Source organism: Sinohyriopsis cumingii, chromosome 13 (genome assembly GCF_028554795.1).
Source record: "Sinohyriopsis cumingii isolate HCF-2022 chromosome 13, ASM2855479v2, whole genome shotgun sequence".
Classification (NCBI taxonomy): domain Eukaryota; kingdom Metazoa; phylum Mollusca; class Bivalvia; order Unionida; family Unionidae; genus Sinohyriopsis; species Sinohyriopsis cumingii.
Window position 1 is genome coordinate 21,245,052 of NC_142973.1, and position 17,511 is coordinate 21,262,562.

The 17,511-nt window shown below is 35.3% G+C and overlaps 1 protein-coding gene and 1 non-coding gene across 2 annotated transcripts in view; both read left to right on the forward strand.

The window, feature by feature from the left end:
* The window catches only part of LOC149785032 (uncharacterized), a 66,286-nt gene that overhangs the window by 20,022 nt on the left and 28,753 nt on the right, over positions 1-17,511 (forward strand). The window contains exons 3-8 of the mRNA XM_089978737.1: positions 8-139; positions 1,046-1,135; positions 2,233-2,408; positions 8,521-8,716; positions 14,275-14,449; positions 14,825-15,121. Of these exons, the coding sequence (XP_089834863.1) occupies positions 8-139; positions 1,046-1,135; positions 2,233-2,408; positions 8,521-8,716; positions 14,275-14,449; positions 14,825-15,121 (1,066 nt within the window). The remainder of the gene's footprint in view (positions 1-7; positions 140-1,045; positions 1,136-2,232; positions 2,409-8,520; positions 8,717-14,274; positions 14,450-14,824; positions 15,122-17,511) is intronic.
* On the forward strand, positions 12,873-13,039 carry LOC149785033 (small nucleolar RNA U109). The gene has a single exon (XR_016413540.1). It is a non-coding gene; the product is annotated as a small nucleolar RNA U109 (small nucleolar RNA).

Genomic DNA, 17,511 nt, shown 5'->3' on the forward strand with positions numbered 1-17,511 from the left:
CATATAGATGCAGCCAGTAGATCTGCAGAAAGCCAAGAAAATCTTTGTCTGCCCTAGCCCAGGCTGTGGAAAAGCTTTCAAGAGACTCTCCAAACTCAGTGTACACAACATGCGGCATACTGGGGAACGACCATTTAAGGTATGTATGTGTGTTTGTCTGTCAATTTGTCTATCTTCTGTTCCATCCCTCTTTATGCATTCCAGGATGTGGGAATATTATTCATAAAGTTTCTAGAGTGTACATAACATGTTACACACAAGAGAGAAATCTTTGAAAGGTTTGTCTTATCAATCTATCCGTCCATTGGTACAGCCATATGTTCTATGGATCTTTCCATCCATAGGCAAAGCCATAACTGATCGTACATGTGTCACACATCAGAAGAATCATTCAAGATATGTGATATCTATCTGTCTGTCCATGGGTAAAGCTAATCACTATACACTGAGTGTACTCAACTTGTGAAGCAGCAGAGAGTAGTCATTGGCAGCATGTTCTTTCAGTCTGTCCATCTGTATGGGTAAAATCATACACAGTGTCCACACCTCAGAGAAATCTTAAGAGCTATGTCCTTAAGTTTGATCTGCCTTCAACAACTTGGAAGAACTATTTTAGGATTTATGGGCTTAAAGGTTACTGTTATATAAAGAAGAAAAATATATATGTACAATTTCAATTCTTGATTGTGTACCTTCACCAAAGTTTTGTTGACTTGCATATTGGATAAGAAGGAAACCACTTAACTTTGGGGTCAAAAGGCCAAAGGTTAAGACCATTGCATCTTGAAGAAATCATCAGTTTTATAGATAAACTGTGTTCTAAAGGAAGTTCCTTGATCAGATTTTGTGTTTGGCTTGCATGTAGGGTAATAAAGAAATAGATTCTAAGGTCACATATGATTGTCATGGCAAGTCTTAGAAGAAAATAATGGCCCCTGTACAGTAAGTTTAATTCAGAACTACATGCCTTGACTGTAAGGCAGAGAGCCAATGACGTTAATGCAAAGATTGCTTTCTAATACTTTGTACGTTGATCTTGTTGCAGTGTTCCAAACTTGGATGTGATTGGGCATTTACCACCCACTATAAGCTCAAGAGACATGAAGAATCCCATGAGGGCAGGAAGGACTTTATAGTATGTACCTGAATTCATGATACAGATTTATTATTGAAATCGTAATGCATCTGTTGAGCATTATAATTATTCTTTGTGGTGCTTATAAGTGTAGTTTTGTTATAGTATTTTCCTGCAATTCTCTAAAAGAAATTTATAAACTGATTTACAAATAGAATAAAGATTTTCAATAGAAACTGGTAGCTGATGCTGTTTTGCCACTTATTTTTACAGGAATAAGAATGTCTATTTTTAAAAATACTTTTAAAAAATTACTTTAGCATCATCATATTCTGTCAGAAAATTCAGTCAGTTTAAGATTTGTGTTTTTTTCATATGAGAGTCTATGGACCATATATATACATATATATATATATATATATATATATATATATATATATATATATATATATATATATATATATATATATATATATGCCATGTATGTATATATATATATATATATATTCCATGCCCAACTGATCAGTGTCAGGAATGGTATAAAATGCCATTAACAAAGCAAAGAAAGCACATAATACTTGACTTTTGGCCCCCCAAAATATCAAGAAATGGTTTGTAACAGATTGTCAGTTATTTAATAAATTGTGCTGTGCTTCAGGGTGGTTTTGAATTGCATCAGAGAGAAAATAAAATATGCTAAGAGATGCAGTATAAGAACGATACCAGTGACAATCGACATGTAAAACAGTGCTTACAGTGTGATATGTATTAAACATTAGGCCCCCAAATGTGTTTCCTGTTACACTGGTTTTAAATTTGGGTAGGTTGTTAGTTTTTTAGTTTTTAATTTTTTTAAATATTATATATAATATTATGTATAATATGATGGTTAGTATATATAATTTACTCAGCACTTTAAAGTAATGGGCAAAACTGGCTCAATTAGATGCACACATCAATTTCGGGAATTTAAATTAACGTTTTTACCTTGGGGTGAGGGTGGAGGAACGGTAGGGTTGGCAGTGAGAAACAGGGATGGTCGACTGGCCAGAAACATATTTTTCAAACTTATAACGCAAGTCACACTGATAACTAACTTGATATTGTAGTTGTATTCTTACTCTGTCATATTTTGCTAAAACCACATGTATTTCCAGTGTGAATTCTGTAATAAGAAGTTTTCTACAGTGTACAACCTCAACTCGCACAAACGCTTACATGAGCGGCCCTGCACAGAAATTTGCCCTGAAGATGGATGCAGGATGAAGTTCCCCACCAAGCGTCAACTGGATATGCATTTGAAGACTCATTCAGGGTTGGAAAAAACCTACAAGTAAGTGATGGGGTTTATGCAATATAACAATTTACCTGACTTCCCTAAATACAGAAGACTGCCTTAAATTGGGAAAATTAACAGAAGTTTTATGGTAAAGTATTTATTATTTAATATCATTATAATGCCTTGATCAAGACATTTTACCTCAATCACTGATATAGCACACTGTAGTGTTAGTGGGCATGATTTGTTTGTGTACCACACTTCTTTGTGAAAAGATTGAGGCCATAGCTCTTTATTTCAATTTTTTCCACCATACCTTCCCATTTGCTCCATTTGAGATTTAGGATAAAACTATTGTGGACTCCAGAAACGTTTGTATACTCATACATGAGCACTAGAAGTTGTATTCATTGTTAAGGTCACAGCTTAATAATTTTCTTTCATTTGTTTCCACTCTGAACTTTAAAGCCATCAAGAGATGTAACTGGTTATACTTTTACATCATCATCACAAGGCATGAAACACATTAGTATTCGTTCTTGAAGGCCAAGGTTATTGCTCAGTATTTTAAGTTTTGTGTCCTTCTAAGCTACAGGGGATTTTGCACCCTTACTAACCAGTTTGAAGCTATTTTATAATAAATACTATGGTTTGTTTAGTTATTTTGAGTCAAGTAAACAGGTTATACCTTATGCTTGCAAAAAAATCAGAATTGTTGGGAAAAATTTGTTGTTATTTGATGGTCAAGTGATTAACAAAATACTGTAGCTTTATATAGCTCTGTTGGTCATAGACCAGAAGAGCTGTGTGTGAGTTAGATTTTGTAACGTAGCTTTAACAATTTTTCAGTCATATCGCTACGATGTCTGCAGTAAGCCAGTTTATAGCGATGTCTGGCACTGGGGCATCATGCCACAGACATGTTGCATGATGTCCCACCTAGACACATTATTCTGACACCGGGCCGACCAGTCCTAACACTAACTTCTTGATGCTCAGCGCCAAGCTAGGCAGTTGTTAGTAGCATTTTTTAAAGTCTTTGGTATGACTCAGCCAGGGTTTGAACACACGACCTCTTGCATCTGAGGCAGACACTCTAACCATTAGGCCACTGGAGCGGTGACCAGAAGAGCTTATAAGATCTTCTGTAGTTTGTCATCCTTTGTCCAGTATTCGTCTGTCCATCTGTTAGCATAAATTTGTTATCACTACTTTGATAGATAAAGTACTTGGAGAATGGTCTTGAATCTTTACATACTCATGCATCTCATGGACTTGTTGGTCCTAAATGAAAAAATGTGCTGATCTGACATCTTATATGGCTACCACAGTAGCCATTTTGAAAATGTTGTTATGACTGCACCTGCTGAATGGATGGTCCGATTAACATGATGTTTTCACTAAAAGGCTTTGTGTAGTTCGGTTCTCAGTGAAAATTTTTCCAATCTGAAATCCAGTATGGTTGCCAGTGGCCATCCTTAAAATATTATCAGTACTTCTTCTCAATGGATGGTCATAGGAACACAAGGTTTTCAATAAAAGACTTCACATGATGTGCAGTTGGTTCTAAATGAAAATGGTGCTGACCTGAGTTCCAGTATGGCTGTCATGGCAGTCATTTGGATAATCTTTATGGGGTTTTACTAAAGAACTTGATATGTTATATAGCTAGCCTGCCATGGGCAAAGCCATACATTGACTGTACACACGTGTCACACATGAGAGAGAAATCATGCCAGTATGATGTCTAATGTGGCCACTATGGCAGGCAGCAATCTTAAAAATATTGGTATCACAACTCTGCTTAAAGAGAAAATCATATTGATGTGGTCTTTTCATAAGAAATTGTCTTGTGATGTTCAGTTGGTTTAAAATGAAAAAGGCGACGATCTGACATTCAGTATCTTGTCATCTTCAAAATCTTGTTCTTGCTGATCCTGAATGGAAAGTCATATCTTGAAAATTTTGCAATTTCTACTCCTCTCCAAATAGTTGGCTATATTGACATGGGGTTTTCAGCAATAACCTTAATGGTAGCTTTTTGGGCTGTAAAAGAAAGTGGTGCCCATCATTCATCCAGTATGGCTGCTGTGATGACTGTAAATGGTTGTTGTCACCACACCCCCTGATGACCATTTTGACATTGCATTTTTACCAAAAGACTTATGATGAGGTCCAGTTTGTCCTAAATAAAAATATTCAATATCTGTACTATAGCAGGTGAAGAAAGACTATCAGTGAGGTGTTTTCGACTTTCATCAGTTTAAAGGAAGAAATAGTTTTACCATGAATTCCTGGAAATTCTTTCTGCCCTGTGCAGGGGTGGTCGATTTGAGGGACTAATTTTTTGGGGGGTGGGGGGGACAGAAAAGACCTTCAGAATGTTTACACAGGATAAATCAGAATATGGTAATGGATCTTTTTTTCCTATTTGTATTAGAAATATTCTAATTCATAAAATAAAAGTTGTGACTATAATCTAAAATACATATATTTCAGTTAAAATAAACATTTGGACATTACATGGTTGTTCTAGAGCCATAAATTTAATTCTTGCTCATTTTGCCACAACTTCATCTATGAAGACTCCATATTTGGATTGTCTGTAATATATTATAGCTGAAAAGTGCAAGAAATGCAGTAGATTTAAGTGTTGATGCTTTTTGTTGCATTGATAATATTTTGATCAACCCTATAATGGCCAGATTTAATTCCATTTTTAATAAAATCCTGTTTACTCTCTGTACTACATAATCAACAAAAAAGTTTGTTGTCAAAAGGTTATGCATTGGACTGTAGCAGAGGCATGGTTGACCACATGCCAAGTAACTTTTAATATCTTTTGCAAGGGATTTAGTTTTGTTTGGTGTTTTACGGTGCAGCACCACAAGTATTTTATATTATTATTAAGTGTTTAGGCAGTTGGAATTAAGTACCTTGCCCAAAGAAACACCACAGTAACTGCCTTGGGGTGATTGGATGGTATGATTCAAACCTTCAGCCTTTTGTTCATGTGGAAAGTTAACCACTGAGCCACTGCTGCTATCTGATAAATGAAATGCCAGTGGTAAATACAGATTTATACATAATTGTTAATGCAGTAAAAAGTGTATTTACTAAATGATAAATCTTGGAAACTCTTTAGGCCATGAATGTATTATGGATGCTTCATTTTGACCTGTCTTTGGATATAAAAATTGATGTGTTAGCACATAACATCAAAAGCAAATCATTTGTTTTGTTTTGAAAAAGATCCAATACAAAATTTTATATGAAAAAAGTTATATTGCTTTGTTGTAAAACACTAAACCGAACTCTTACATTCTATAATGTTAGAGCCATTTGAGATGAAAGGATGAAACTTGGAAAAGCTGTATATCGTCGTTGACATCTCGTAGTGTTATCTTCAGTATCAAAGTTGCTAATAAGTTTAGCTCAAATGGCCATAAAGCCAAGTGAGCTTATGATATGGTCCTGTGTTTATGGTGCATCTGTCAACTTTTTCTTTTCGAACTTGCTCTCAAAAACCACTGGACCAATATGACTCGGGAGAAAACATCCTTGCATAAAAGGCTTTCAGGTTTTTAAGGTAAATTAAATCTATCTTATGATCCCCATAAATAAGACACAAAAAATCTTTAAAGGACAACTTCTTAATTAAAAAAAAGCACTGAACAGAATTTGATGAAATTTGACAAAGCATCCTGGCATAAAGGGAGTTCAGATTTATACAAGTCAAAACAATCTTCCATTAAATATGTCCACTGTTACTCAGATAATAAAAAAAATACCTTTTCAAGTATTTCTGAAAAGTCATGGAGCATAATTTGATCAAATTGGACTGAAAGCACCCATGCATGATATGCTTATAGATGCTGACAAATGATGCTGATCCACCATCAAAATATGGCTACCGTTACTAGAAATGTAAAATAAACCACCTGACCGAATTGGACTTTATTTAATTTTGATTTGGATGTGTTCTGGCACAAAGTGCTTTCAGATTTATAAAAATGATGTCAATCTTGCTTTAAATATGCTTTCAGATGTATAAAAATGATGGCCAGTCTTGCTTTAAATATGCTTTCAGATTTATACAAATGATGGCCAGTCTTGCTTTAAATATGCTTTCAAATTTATAAAAATGATGGCCAGTCTTGCTTTAAATATGCTTTCAGATTTATAAAAATGATGGCCAGTCTTGCTTTAAATATGCTTTCAGATTTATACAAATGATGCCAGTCTTGCTTTAAATACGCTTTCTTCCCCATTTCAAACATTGAAAAAGAAATACTCATTCAAAAACAGAAACAATTACATTGACTCAGAACGACTGTTGCATGACTTCAGTTGTGCAAAAGGCTGAAAGTTGAGTATATGTTAATGACATGTTTGGGTAATGGGTAGGGTATAAACCTTAATAAGGAATAATTTGCGTGTGATTTGGTTATGAAAGCATGGCATTTCAGTTGATTCCTATGGCATCATGTTTCAACTTTTCTTATTTATTGAAATGTAATTGTGCCTATAAATAATGATAAATTGATAACAAAAGTTGGACAGGGACATAAAACACAGATTGTTTTACGTTGATCTTTGAACATTAAAAAACCAATAAAAGTTGAAATTGTAATCTGAACACAAAAGCATTCAGTGATACAAAAGGGCTAGGTCAAAAATGTTGACATCTGAAGTCAGATTTGCTCAGAGAAAATTGTTTTTAGACACAAGCCCCAGGCTGGTGACTTAAATAAGCTCACAAGCCGTGACTGAAAGCCTGGACTCAGATTTCCACATGCTCAAAATTTCTTCTTTTTTAATATTGTCTCACTATGTTACAATAGCTACAACTCAAATATAAATTCAGTAGATTTCAAAGTGGGTTGAAGGTAATGCAAGTGTCATTAGTGTTCATCACTAGGGATTAGATGGTCATGGTGTTCAAACTTCTGCCCGATTCTCTGAGTGAATCCTGGTCAGAATGGAATTGTATGTCGATGTGTTTGTTGTTTAATCTTTTTTTTGCTGGTGTGCTTCACAAACTAAAATTCTGTCAAACAAGAGTTCTGAAATTTATTTTGGGGTGGGGGGCTTTGCTGATAGCTAATTCCTATATCAAGTTTAAAAATGAATTACACTTGAACACTATTTCCACAACTGACTTCAAAGAAACTTTGCCACGGTTCACAAACTTTTAAAAATTATATTGCATATAGCTTTAACATTGTCATTCAAGGCATTAATATGTAATAACTTTTGTTCTTGTACCTGCATCTAATGGGTTTTGCCACTTCCTGATCATACCTATACAAATTAGCAAAATGGGTGGGCTCACCCACTGCAGTCTTTAAGTAATATGTGAAATGGTGGTTTATACCTGACCTCTTTGCTTTAAATTGCCGCTATTTAAACTGACCAAGGGATAGTTTTACATCTGCTCCAATCGTGACTGTTTACCGTTTATACATGCTACATGTAACAGGCATATACTGAAAGTGTTGGGGGTTCTTTCCTTTTGTTTTTTTTTTTGGTTATTGTTGTTTTTTTTTTGTTTCTTTCTTTCTTTTGAAGATTACTGAAAATTGTGTTTTCTCAAGTGTCAGGGGCTTTCGGAGTACAAAATACTTATTTTTAGCAAGACATGCCATGCTTCAATTTGATTAAAATCAGATCTCAAATTTCACGTTGGACAGTGTTGATCTCAGATTGTGTCATGTTATGGCAGGTATGTCAACATCTTGAAAATACATTTACATATTTCATAGGGCATTCAAAAAGTTTCCTCAGGCAAATTACTTTTTTTTTTTTAACAAGCCCAATGTGAATCTCACTTTGAATATAGGACAGGCCCGATCTAAAATTAGAGTGGCCCCTGACATTGGGATCTTAGATTTTTTTTTAGCACTGGATTACTCCAAACATGCTGCATTATGTGATGGCAGATCTGGGTCTGTGCAGTTAGCAATTGGACTTACATAAGTGAGTGTACAATAAATCACGTCCTAGCATATTCCTTTTCTTTTATACATTAATACTGTAATCAATCTATAAGCTATTGCTTGCATGTAATGCAGAAAATGTTCAAAATTTATCAGTGCATTTATTAGATTGTTAGCATCTTCACAAATCAGATTAATTTCACTATAATTTAAGTTGTTTATCACAGGTGTCCAGTGGATGGTTGTGACAAAGTATTTTTCTCTGCTAACTGTATGGGCTCCCATCCACGAGTACATCAGCAGGATCTGCGGGAACTTACTTGTACATTTGAAGGCTGTGGTAGAATCTTTGACAAAGTTTGCAGGCTCAAACAACATATGAGAAGTCATACAGGAGAAAAACCTTATGTCTGTGGATATGAGGTAACATCAATCTCACTGCATGTATATCATTGGCTAAAGTTTAATTATAATGTTATCATTTATCTGAACTAATCAATTCTGACCTTTTTTGTTGCTGGCTTTTGGTATACCATATTTACCATTTAAATATAAAACTGTGTACTTGAGATAAAACTCTTTTAATCCACTGCAGCAGCATCTCATCAACACAACCCTTCTCCTGTACATGTACGATCTATTTTTTTGGTACATGAATCTCTTTTTTTAGCTTTCTCATACCGTGAAAAATTGTTTGAGGCAACACACCACCTGAAGCGGAAACTGCAAGGACAAAAGTCAGATTTTTTTCAAATCTGCACTAGTCTTGCTAATTCTCACACTTTTGATGCCCATCTTATCGTCAGTCCATCCAGGAATGAGATCAAAGTACACTAGAGTTTCATCCATGTTAATGATCATATTGTCAGTAAAATGATCTGTTTCTCTTCTGGCCTTCACGAATTCATCACATGATTTTATTTTCTCCAGATCTTCTGGATGATGCTGGGTCATCTATGTGCGCGCATGAGGCACCATATTGTGTAACTTTAAAAACTGTTCCATTGTTTCACATAATTTTCAAAATTTTCATGAATAGTGGTGAAAAGGAACCAAGGTTAGCTTCCATATCTCAGCCGTCTTTGTATATTCAAAGCTAAAAAATTAAAAAATCGGCACACTTAAAAGAATCCATAGTCGGCTTCCGAGGTCAGGTTGCTTTGCAATAAAATAACCTTTGTATCATTATCCTTTATTAAAAAAATTGGCTTCCGTGTCCAAAGTTGGCTTCTGACGTCAGCTTGCTTTGTAATAAAAATAACCTTTGTCTTTGATGTCCTGTCGGTAAGTTCAAAGAAGTTTACTGCTGGCTGCCAGTTGTGTTTATTTACCACCAGGGCTTCTATGTGCTTGGCATCTGTAGTAATAATTAATACAAAGGTGCACTGATGTCTGCGGGTAAATAGTAATGATACTTTTTTAACCCGCACCGGCGAAATGATTGTCACTTGCACTCAAGTGAACGTGTTTTCAAATAATGATTTTTATTTGCGAGATACTGTCATACAGTAGACCTTGATATAAATTAATTTTGGCTGCTTTGCACATAACACCGTGCCATGCGTGAATGGCATTTTTTGTCTTCAATATATCGGTTGATTATTTCCCTCTCGTTTGCATTATCATATGCTTCTTTTCTGGCCTTCCCCATTCGTCACATGATTTTATTTTCTCCAAATATTGCTGGCTCATAGACATCTGTGCACAAAGCACTATATTGTGTCACTTTAAAATTTGTTCCACTGTTTCAATTTATTATCAAAATCCCCTTGAATACAGTTGAAAATGAACCCAAGTTCACTTTCATATCTTGGCCGTCATTTTATATTAAAAAATAAATAAAATTGGCTCACTTCACAGAATCCATAGTCAGCTTCCAATGTCAGCTTGCTTTGCAATAAAATAACCTTTGTATTGATATCCTTTACAAAACAAAAGTAACCAAAGTCGGCTTCTGATTTCGGCTTGCTTTGTAATAAAAGAAACCTTTTTCCTTTGATGTCCTGTTGGTAGATTCAAAGAAGGAGTTAACTGCTTGCTGCCAGTCGTGTTTATTCACCACCAGGGCTTCTATGTGCTTGGCATATGTGGTTACAATTAATACAAACGAGCAATGATGTCTGCGGATAAATAGTAAGGATAATTTTGTAACCCGAGCTGGTGAAAAGATTGTCACTTGCACTCAAGTGAATGTATTTCAAATCACGATTTTTATTTGTGACATACTGTTATCCACTGGACCTGGATATAATTCAATCTTGATTATTTTCCACCTATCACCGTGTCATGTGTGTTTGGCGTCTTCAAGATATCGGTTGAATATTTCCCTCTTGTTTGTGATTTTGTTGGCTCCAGTTTTCAGTCAGAAACGTGTTCTTTGAGCACAACCACACAGAATTGTTTCTAGTTCTTGTCAATGAACAATGTGGTGTGTGGTATTGGACATAATTGATACACGCTACAGTGTGGAAGCCTATGCCACTTATACGGATTTTGTGGAAATATTTTATTCTTTAATGCTTATGTTGGAAAAAGGAATAAATGATAACACAAGGTTAGTTTCTTTCCTTTTATTATCAATTAAGCATTTTATTTATCTATTTTATTGCAACGTGCAGTGGGGTGGGGAGTACAAATATAATACAAATTTATTTCGTTTCTTAAGTCTTGGGACATATGACCAAAGTGAAAAAAATGTTTCACCATAAGCTCTGGGACAGGAAAAAAAATAATTATTTTATTGTGTCCCAACATATGCAGTAAATACGGTAGATTAGTGAAGATAAAGAATTGACATTTTTGGTTAACATCTTTTCTGGAACCATGATTATTTTAATTCTAGATCTGATATAATTGTAAATATTTATTTCAAGGTCACATTCGGCTGATTTGTACAGTGTGACTGTTCTGTGTAGACCCAGTGTTGTATTGATTGCAATCTTTATATAGTAGGACATTGTCAGCTATTTTGGGTTATTAAAGCTTAGTGACAGTTGTGATTTGTTTAGATTCTAAATGTTTTTGTAAAGATGGTTTGGTCTGTGGGTCTAAGCTAAATGGTATTTCAAACTGCATATATCGGAATGCAGAAGCTGGGTCTGACATTTTTCTCCACTGACAAGTTTGGTTATACTTATTCAGTGAGTGGTAACATGGCTGTTTACATATATCTTATATACATGCATTGATGATACTGGTTTGTACGACTGATGATGATTGTTAGAAATAGACCCGATGGATTGTGCATGCCCTGAATGCTAAGACCTACTTTATCCATCCTTTTACTTTGATTGATGCTTATTATTTTTGTACCCTTTGAATTTTCTTTCCCTACTGTGTTTTCAAACTTTATTTTAATGTGAGTAATAACTTGTCCATCACTATTATTTAGCTTTACTTTCTGCAATGGAAATACCTCATCTATGTCAGATGCACAAACTCCCTGTTTAGAGTGTTCTTAGAATGTGTGCTTCATCCTAGTCTGCATTGCCATTATGTTGACATCCTCCCTATTTGTCTTTGTGTATCTGACAATTTTTCATACCCAAAATGGACACTAACGATCTTTGCAGTGTTTCTGTGCATTCACTACATAACAATTCAAAAGCAGAGCACAATTTTAATTTCTTGTCTCAAATGATTAGCCCTTAGGGCTGTTCCATTTAAACATACATTGTACCCAGGGAAGGTAGTTTATTAAATATATATGCCAGGGTATTTTGATGTCACAGAGTTCATATTAAAATGATAAGAAAATTCTAAATTGCATCTGTGGATGAGTATCCCGCATAAAAGTGCCTGTATGTTTTACTGGAACTTCCCTTAGGGATCATGTGCTACAAAACTGATGGCCTTGTAAGGGTTAAGATAAACTAAATACCCCTACCAAGCATATAAAAATGAAATTAAGAAGTAAATATATTTTTTTGATCAAAATACCGTTGTCTGATCAAGCAGCCTATGGCATTAATAACATATTAGAAATTGGTATAATAGTCAGTAAAGCACTGATTCAAGAAAGTGAAACTTTTGGCAGAGCTTGTATTCTTATTTTGGAGCAGAAGTATTCCAAATGTAATACCTGTGAGCTATGGAAAATTGTACACATCAATCATAAAGAACAATTTCCCAACTTGTTCAGGCTGGCTAAGCTAGCTATGTATATGACACTTAAGACAGCATACTGTGAAAGGGAGTTCTCATCACAAAACAGTATTCATACACAGATAAGGAACATATTAAGCTCAGAAATAATCAGTAGGTTAATGCTTGTGCAACTTGAGGTGATATCTTTAAAATATGTTGATTTCAGTAGAGCTCTAACAGTGGAGCAGGAATAGAGACAGATACTGTAGTGTTAGCTAGATGTTGAAACCTGACCTTTTCCTCTCTTCATTTTTTTCTACTCCCCACTTATGTTTTTGTGAAAATGTAGGTAGCTTTCGCAGGCATCGGATTGGTTTATAATACACTTCTTTTATTCCCGTGGGTAATCTTGTGATCATGTGCAGTTACTCTTGAAACTTTAAAAGCATGTTTCGTTTTAGTAATGATCTTTAGTCTGTATTTGTATTATGACCTGCCTGACATAAAATTATTGCTTCCACTCTGTGGTAGCATTAAGACAGTCTTGTGTCTGTGTACACATTACTTGTTGGGACATTGTCAGGCTACAATAAACACAGGATGTTTCAGGGCCACCAGCCACTAGATAGGCTGTGCTGGTAGTTTAATCATCCTACAGCATTGGATAGAAGCAAAGAGAAAAGGAAAAATGAGAATTTAATTCATATTGCAGGTTCCTAATTCAGTGCTGTTAAGATGGTTTTCTTTGATCATTTTAGAATAGGAATAGAGACAGATACTGTAGTGTTAGCTAGATATTGAAACCTGACCTTTTCCTTGCTTCATTTTTTCTACTCCCCACTTATTTTTTGTGAAAATGGAGGTAGCTGTCCCAGTTAGATAAAATCCTGGCATCTCTTCTCAATATAATGACATTCTCTTTCTAAGTAGTCAAAGGCCTCAGAAAAAGTATGACTAGGCATGGACACTTGAAGTATGTATAATGACTTGAGGGATCTGAAGAAAATTCTTTTTCGCCTTGACAGATTTTGACAGAAATTTCCCACTTTGGGCATCGGATTGGTTTATAATACACTTCTTTTATTCCTGTGGGTAAACTTGTGATCATGTGCAGTTACTCTTGAAACTATAAAAGCATTTTTGTTTTTAGCAATGTACTTTAGTCTGTATTGGTATTATGACCTGCCTGACATAAAATTATTGCTTCCACTCTGTGGTAGCATTGAGACAGTCTTGTGTCTGTGTACACATTACTTGTTGGGACATTGTCAGGCTACAGTAAACACAGGATGTTACAGGGCCACCAGCCACTAGATAGGCTGTGCTGGTAGTTTAATCATCCTACAGCATTGGATAGAAGCAAAGAGAAAAGGAAAAATGAGAATTTAATTCATATTGCAGGTTCCTAAATCAGTTCTGTTAAGATGATTTGAGTTTTGAAATCAGGAAATAATTACCTTTTGTCTAAAACATTTGTTCAGCTTGCTTTGGAAATGTATGTTGATTTTTGTTAGGATAAAGTGCGTTCTCCACAGTACAATAACTGAAATACTCTTGCAGGAGATGAGCATATAATAAAATTATTAATGTTCATAAATACCAATTTTCATGGCCGCTTGTCCTAAATTTATTTAAGATTCAAAAATGTGTTCAATAGTCTGTTGACTTGGGTATGTCCAAAAATATATGGACAGACAATAATACTTATGTTTTTGCTTAACCATGAAAATTGATTCTTACAAAACATAAATTATTTCTCATGTCTTTGAGCATGAACGGATGTTTCTGAATATTTTAATGGTATCGCAGATCATTATGGAAAAGCAGGAAATAAGTACATACGTTCTGGCTTATAAGTAAAGTGATAGTGATCAAATAATTAAAACTTCTTTCAGGGTTGTACGTGGGCCTTCACAACTGCGAGTAAGCTAAAGCGTCATATTGCAAAACATACTGGACTCAGGAAGTGGCAGTGTAAAATCTGCGGAAAGGGCTTTATGAGGGCAGAGCACCTTAAAGGTCACATGGTTACTCACAGTGGTGTGAAACCATTTGCATGTCCTGTGGAAGGTGAGTAAAACTTTTTAATTATTACAGGGTTCTTCCTCTACCAGTTATACTGGCTGTCATGTATAGCCTGTCTTGTGTTGAAAAATGGTGTTAAACCCTACAACAACAATCAGATGCTTCTGTTGATTATTGGAATGTATGAAGATGTGGGCATTATACTATTATGCTTTGCATATTTTATGACATAAAGACAAATGTACTGAATCACCATGAGCCTATTAAAAAAAGAGTTTTTACTGAAAACATCAGTATCATAATTGAGATTTTTGTAAATGATGTGGTTATTTATCAGTTTTAAATCCTAATGCGGTATTCCTGCAATATTTTTGTATATCAGTACTTAAAAAAAGTTGCCTCCATTTTTGACTTTGGCAGGTTGTACAGCAAAATTCACAGCCAGAAGCAGCCTCTATGTGCACTTGAAAAAACATGACCACTCTGGGGAGAGCATAACATATCATTGCCCTATGGAAGGGTGTGAGAAGAAATACTCCTCCAAAACCAGTCTACGTCAGCACATCCTGAAGCACTTGTCAGGCTGTATGTCTGCAGCAGATGCTGCAAACCTGGACATTGTCCCACTATTGAGTAATGAGGACCTGGACACCAGCTCCCTAGATACACTGCCATCACAGAGTCAAGTCATTTCTAGTCATACAACATCTGTTGCAGGTAAGGCAGCTGAGAAAATGTTCACTATTGCTTGTATTTATAAGGAAACAACAAGATCACCATGGAATAAAGGGGTGCAGAAAACGAAGTCAAATTTTTTATTATTATGGACATCATTTGTGAGTTTGCAGTGGAGAAGTACATTTTGGCTTTTAATTAGAAAGGGTAATAATTCCCATTCTGTCTGAGTGGTGTTTACACAAGTGCTTTTGATACGTACTATTGAGTACCACATGGATGTATTCATTATTGTCTACATATAGTAGGCAGCAATTAAAAAAAAATAAGATTGTAACTGCAGCTTCAGCTAGTGGGTTCAGGCGATGCTGGTTTAGGAAATACATTTCGATGGTTATACCACAAATTTCATTGGCTGTGCAATAGTTTTTTTTCATAGGAATCTGTTATTTTGAACCAATCGTTTAGAGGATTCCTAAATGTTAAGAGAAATGATATCATATTTATGTAGAATTTATCTTGATGGATCATTTTCTTGTAAATGGCAGAAAGTTGAATGAAAAAGAAAACGAGCGAAAATTTCATTTTTATATGGAATATGATAAATAAAAGGAAATGGATGTTTAAAGATTCCTGGTTGAATTAGTTCCCTTAGCATGCAAGTAACAAATATTGGATGATTATAACTTGCAGTATGTACCCTTTAGTTACAGATGAAACCAGTGGATTGTTTGCAGTACAGGTTATCACAAGGATAGACAAGACATTGTTGACATGTCAGGACAGGTTGTCACAAGGATAGACAACGCACCATGTACACAGCAAATAAGTGCAAAGTACAATTACATGTTACTTAAACTTTAATCTTGAGAAACTAAATTAGACAGAAAAACAATTTAGGGTGATTTAGAGAAAGTGATAACTAAATAGTGTTAGTCAAGCTGTGTTTCAAGAATTTGTTCAACACAGCACATGCCATACTGAAAGAAAAACTTTTTCAGACTTCTTTTTTGAGGTGCAGATCACAGCTCTATAACTACATTTATAGATTTGATCAGTTGTATATATCACTTCCTGTCCTATAAAGGATGACATGTCTATAGCCGAGTTCATGTCCATTCTGTCAGATGCTGGTAACTAATTCAGCAGTTATAGTGCTTGCTACCATTTATCATTTTGAAAGCTTAGATTCTGATGGGGTTTTTATTGCAGTTAACAGGGAACTTTGTAATCCTGACATACATCTTGATGTTTCTGATAACGAACAGCACAAAGAAAGGGTCCATTACCAGAGGCCATCGTTGATGGCAATAATAGTTAAAGTTTTATTCAAGAAGCAAGTTGACACTTATTGGACAGATTTTAGCCTTCACAGCCTCACTTTAAATGAACTTGCTGTGTATGGAGATAAAACTTGTAGTTCCCTGTGTGGTTTTTCCACAAGTTTTGCCTGAGCGTATCAGACAGCGTGTTTTTGATGAATGGCAGAACCTAAAGATGTGACTGTATATGCAAAAGTCTGGTCCTCCACTGGCAGTTCTCTCTTGGCCGCTTGAATGCAAAGACAAACAGATTATACATGTAAGAACTCTGGTACACGTTCAGCTTCCACAGCAGAGTATACAAGGTTATTTTCTTCAGTGAACCAGATTAAAATCCCACATCACAGTTCACTGCCTCAAACAAATTTAATCTGTCAGATGAGGATTCTTGCCAATGGACCTAGTTTTAAGAATGACTTTGTGTGAGTAGAAAGTTTAATGCATTGGATAAACAAAGTCCACAGAATAGGCATTCTCACCCATAAAGTCAAGCAACCATGTTCTCAGCCTGAACCACAACTTGGTACAAGTCAGTCTCAGCCAGTTCCATCTAATGCAGTATGCCTTTAATAAAATTGGAGACAGGAAGGCCAGAGTAAAAATGAAGCAGGCCTTAGTACCTTTTGTAATCAGTCCATCTAATGCAGAATGCCTTTAATAAAATTGGGGACAGTAAGGCCACAGTAAAAATGAAGCAAGCCGTAGTACCTTTTGTGTGTTTAGTTCCATCTAATGTAGTATGCCTTTAATAAAATTGGGGACAGAAAGGCCAGAGTAAAAATGAAGCAGGCCATAGTACCTTTTGTGTTTAGTTCCATCTAATGCAGTATGCCTTTAATAAAATTGGGGACAGTAAGGCCAGAGTAAAAATGAAGGAGGCCGTAGCACCTTTTGTGTTTAGTTCCATCTAATGCAGTATGCCTTTAATAAAATTGGGGACAGTAAGGCCAGAGTAAAAATGAAGCAGGCCGTAGTACCTTTTGTGTTCATTTCAGTTATCAGTATGAATTTAATCTATGTGTAAATGTGCTTGTGATAGTTTAACATTTTCAGAATAATTTTTTTCTTCTGTTTTCACTGCAAACATAACGACTCACAACAATAAAACAA